At 45.3% G+C, this 4,750-nt stretch overlaps 1 protein-coding gene across 1 annotated transcript; it reads right to left on the reverse strand.

Annotated features, from left to right (window-relative positions):
* Positions 1–1,025: 1,025 nt before the first annotated feature.
* Positions 1,026–4,046, reverse strand: LOC149248164 (uncharacterized). The gene is made up of 4 exons (XM_089447941.1): positions 2,760–4,046; positions 2,175–2,459; positions 1,605–1,679; positions 1,026–1,415 (listed from the first exon to the last, which is right to left on the reverse strand). Exons 1-4 carry the CDS (start codon positions 4,044–4,046, stop codon positions 1,026–1,028), a joined length of 2,037 nt encoding a protein of 678 aa, XP_089304067.1.
* Between the last annotated feature and the right edge of the window lie 704 nt (positions 4,047–4,750).

Below are 4,750 nucleotides of genomic sequence, written 5' to 3' on the forward strand. Positions count from 1 at the left end.
TATACTTTTGACTGCTGTCCTGCAATTTCAGCTTTACCTGCTCATGTAAGTCGCTCATTGCTTGGGCGAAATCTTCCCCATCAGCACTTCGTTTTTCGAGCTTTCCCAAATCTCGTAATTCATGCACTCCGCGTGGATGCATGCCGTATAAGATCTGGAAGGGACTATAACCGGTGCTGCGATTAGGTGAATCGTTATATGCGAATTCCGCCTGAGCAAGTACACGGTCCCACATCCGTGAATTTTCGCCTATTAAGCTCCGTAGAAAATTCCCCAGACTCCTGTTTACCACTTCAGTTTGTCCATCGGTCTGCGGGTGGTAAGCGGAGCTGAACTGTAACTGGGTGTCCAACTTTTTCCACAGGGTTCGCCAAAAATGTCCGGTGAACTTTACGTCCCTGTCGGAGATGATGGACCTTGGGAGACCATGCAGTCTAACGATCTCAGTAAAAAACAAATGTGCTACATAAGTAGCATCACTGGTTTTCTTGCAAGGTATAAAGTGCTCCATCTTTGAAAATTGATCTACCACTACCATTACTGAATCGAAACCCCGCTGTGTCTTAGGCAAACCCACAACAAAATCCAAGCTGACGGAGTCCCACGGTCTGCTCGGAATGGGCAATGGTAAATAAAGACCTGTATTCTGACTATGACCCTTTGCTAGTTGACAAATATTGCACCTACTTACGTACCTCTGTACGTACCGTTGCAACTTTGGCCAAAAATAGAAATGCCCTACCTGTGAAAATGTCTTGTCTATACCAAAATGTCCGGCCAGACCCCCACTGTGTTTTTCCTGAATAATGTTCTCTCGCATAGAACAGTTGGGAATACATAACTGTCCTCCCTTAAATAATAATCCTTCCTGTAAATTTTAGTCCAACCATGGACTATTATTTCTCAACAGAGGGTTTTGGCAGGCCTCATAGGCCTCCTTAAAATCTGCATCTGTTTGATACAGTTCCCTCAGGTGCTCAAAGCCTAAAACTTGCATTGTACTTTCCTGTAAGAGTAGGGTCCTCCTACTCAGTGCATCCTGCCACCTTGTTCGCTTGCCCACTAATATGTTTCAATACAAACGTGAAATTCTGAAGATACTCAACCCATGTTGCATGCTTATGGTTCAATTTATGTTGCTGCATGATGTACTGTAATGCAGAATTATCCGTAAATAAGACAAACTCATTACCCAACAGGTAATGTCTCCAACGCTTTAACGCTTGTATAATTGCGTAGAACTCCTTGTCATAGGTTGAGTACTTCTGTCTACTCTCGTTTAGATTTTCACTGAAATACGCGACTGGTCTATCCTCCTGACTAAGCACTGCCCCAATGGCTGTACCACTGGCATCACAACGAACTTGAAAAAGTCTGTTGAAGTCAGGCAGCCTCAATATCGGCCTTTCGGTAATCTTCCATTTCAAAGTCTGAAAACTATTTTCCGCTGATTCGGTCTAGTGGAAAATTTGATTTGCCTTCTTGGTTGTATCCAGCATGGGTGTGCAGATCTCACTAAAATTCCTGATGAATTTCCTGTAAAAACTTGCTAGTCCGTGAAAACTTCAGACTTCAAATAAACTTCTTGGAGAAGGCCAGCTAACTATAGCTGCCACCTTTTCTGGGTCCATCTTCAGTTCATTCTCTGCAATTACAAAACCCAGGTACACTAACTCCCGCTGAAAAAAGGTACACTTTTTCAGATTGATCAGCAACTTGTTTTGCTGCAGCTTCCTCAACACACTTCGAACATGCCTGAAATGTTCTTCCTTGGTTTTACTGAAAATCAGAATGTCATCCAAGTAAACTATTACGAACTTCCCAATGAATTCCTTCAGCACCTCATTCATTAGGAGCATGAAAGTACTAGGAGCATTGCTCAGCCCAAATGGCATCACCAGCCACTCATACAGCCCTTCATTTGTCTTGAAAGTTGTCTTCCACTCATCTCCTTCCCGGATTCGGATCTGGTGATATCCACTCTTCAAATCAATCTTCGAGAAATAAGCCACCCCACTCAAACAGTCCATCATATCGTCCATTCTCGGCAATGGAAATCTGTACCTAACAGTAATTTTGTTAATGGCTCTAGAATCCGTGCAAATTCGCCACTCTCCTCCTTTCTTTGGAGCCAAAACGGGTGGTACTGCACAGGGGCTCATGCTTTCTCTAACCAATCCCTTATCCAACAACTCCTGGACCTGCTTCCTAATTTCTTTGTGGTCCTTAGGGCTCATACGATAGGCTGCTTTATTTGGCAGACTGGCCCCTGGTATAAAGTCAATACAGTGACTGATACCTCTCCTGGGGGGTAGTTCATCCGGAAGATCATCCACCACGATGTCTCCAAATTCCTGCAACATATTTTGGATTCCCTCGGGCAAGTCTGAAATCTGTGTGTGCAGTATCACTGCCTTTGGCCTTCTTACGACAGCAAAATTTACATCACTGTCTTCAATCTGTTTTAGAAATTCTTTTCTGCCCATCAATAGTGCTTTTACCCCACTGGTCTCGGCTGCACTCTCCTCTTTAATGGGTACAAGCGTGTGCTTGATCCCATCTTTGACAAACTTATAACAGTTAGTTTTCCCGTCATGAACTGCGCTTCTATCAAACTGCCAGGGTCGTCCTAGCAGTATATGACAGACATCCATTGGCATAACATCGCAGATAATTTTATCCTTATACCTGCCTATCTGGAACTCCACCTCACACTGTTCATCAACTAACAGTTGATGTCCTTTCTGCAGCCATGACACTTTGTAGGGAGTGGGGTGCTTCAGCTTTTTCAATCCCAGCTTCTCCACCATCTCTACAGCCACTAAATTGTCGGTACTTCCACTGTCGATGATCAGCTTGCAGCACTTACCCTGTGACTTGCAAACTGTTCGGAACAAAGCCTTTTGCTGGTCAGGTTCTGCAATTTCTTTTGCTGGTTTCAACAGCACCTTATTCAACACCAAAGCTTCACCCGTCTCTGGTGCGTTCTCCACTTCCTGAGGTAATGCCTCAGCATCCTTCGGCTGGGCAACATAAGCTCCTCTCCCACCTACTGGTTCACCTTCAGGACAGTCATACGACTTGTGCCCCCACTTGTGGCAACGATAGCACTGGACAGTTCCCCTGCCCTGACCATTTCCTCGCCCTCGTTGGGCCGGTCGCCCTCCTCTAGTGCTATTGTCCTTCTCTGTTGTTCCTGCAGATTTAGAACTGTTGCCTTCTTCACTTGAACCTGCACCTCTGCCTCTGCCAAAAACCTTTCCTTTTCCCCTGCCAGTTCCGCCTCCTCTCCTGGCATTCTGTTTCCTGTTGATTTTCTCCTCCGCCTTTAGAGCAAACTGGTATGCTTCATCCAAAGTTCTGGGTGAGAGGATACCGATTTCATCCAATATTTCCCCTCTCAACCCATTCACGAATCTGGCTGTCTTTTCTGGGGTATCTTCCATATACCCTGCCCTCAGATTCAGCTTATAGAACTCTTCTATATATTCTTTAACAGTCATCCCTCTTTGCTTCAAGTTCTGTACCTGCCTATACAACATGATCTGATAGTCTTTCGGCAGAAACTTCTCCTTCAGTTTTGCTTCCATCCTGGTCCACTTCTTTATAGGCTGTTTGTGTAGCCTTTTCCTTTCCGCCTGAACGCTGTCCCACCACAAGGATGCATGTCCTTTCAATTTTGTGGCGACGAACTTTACCTGCTTGTCCTCACTGGTTTCCTCAAACTCAAAATACTTGTTTACTTCACTCAACAAATCCAGTAACACATCTGCAGACAAACTTCCGTCATAAGTGGGAAGCTCGTGCTTTGGCTTATGACTGGACAGAAAAACTGACTTTAATAACCGGAGTTCAGGTGTCACCCCTTCAAACTCATCTTCTAATTCTGCCACATCTTCATCACTATCATCTGCTGGGTCTCTCCTTCCCCCAGCTTCTACTACTGCCAATCTTTCACGCAAAACGTGAATCTCCTCACGTAGTCCCTCTTCTGCTATTCTTCGGACTGCTCTTCCTCTTCCTCTTCCTCTTCTGCCAACCTCCATTTGTTTCTATTCAGCAAACCTGCTCTGATACCACTTTTGATGGCCCAGCCCTCCAACGATGCGTAAGGGTTATTTCAACCGTGTGTATATTAACTCGAACCTAGTTGGTAACCGCGCTAGGTTACAGGTCCCTCTTGTCCCTTCGTTATTTAAACTATGGTTATGTCACATGTCACGTTGTGGTGCGGCGATATTAAACACTCCTCAGAGGTCCGTGGATTTGGATCCACTTGCAATCTTCATGTATTTATTACTGTCCCTTCTCACCGGTCATAGAACGCCATCTGTCGGTCTCCTCGGTCTGGTCGCTCCCGCCTTTTGACAAACCCTACCCTCGTTTGGCTGTCATTCTCATTTGTTCATTGTGCTGTGGCTCTTCGCTCTGCTCTGCCGAGGTATGTTGGTGCCTCCCGGGCTTTTTCTGTTCTGTGCGTTGGGCTTTTCTCTGAGGGCGACAACACTATCAGTTCCCTGCTCTGTGCTATGGTATGATTGCTGTTACTCTGGACTGTTTTAGTCTTATGGGTTCGTTTCTCTGGTTTGGTAACTGTTGTTTTTAGTTGTGACAGGGTAGCCCTTCAGCTCCACGCTTCTGGCTTGATTCGTTCGACCTTGCCACCTCCGAGGTATACAATTGTTCTATGCCATAATTTGCTTTGCACTTTTCTTAGGTTCTTATGGACTCGTTCCTTGTTATTAGGTTC

Source organism: Pinus tabuliformis, chromosome 7 (genome assembly GCF_031772625.1).
Source record: "Pinus tabuliformis cultivar Carrire ecotype Pingquan chromosome 7, CPIR1, whole genome shotgun sequence".
Lineage (NCBI taxonomy): Eukaryota > Viridiplantae > Streptophyta > Pinopsida > Pinales > Pinaceae > Pinus > Pinus tabuliformis.

Bases quoted from the DNA above. Each gene is read 5' to 3' on its own strand.
- LOC149248164 (XM_089447941.1), bottom strand. From the start codon at position 4,046: ATGGAGGTTGGCAGAAGAGGAAGAGGAAGAGGAAGAGCAGTCCGAAGA. The intron at 1,680-2,174 runs GTTAGAGAAAGC...ACCTTTTTTCAG, and splicing joins AGTTGTTGGATAAGGGATTG to CGGGAGTTAGTGTACCTGGG. The intron at 1,416-1,604 runs GTTAGCTGGCCT...TTGAAATGGAAG, and splicing joins CAGAAAAGGTGGCAGCTATA to ATTACCGAAAGGCCGATATT.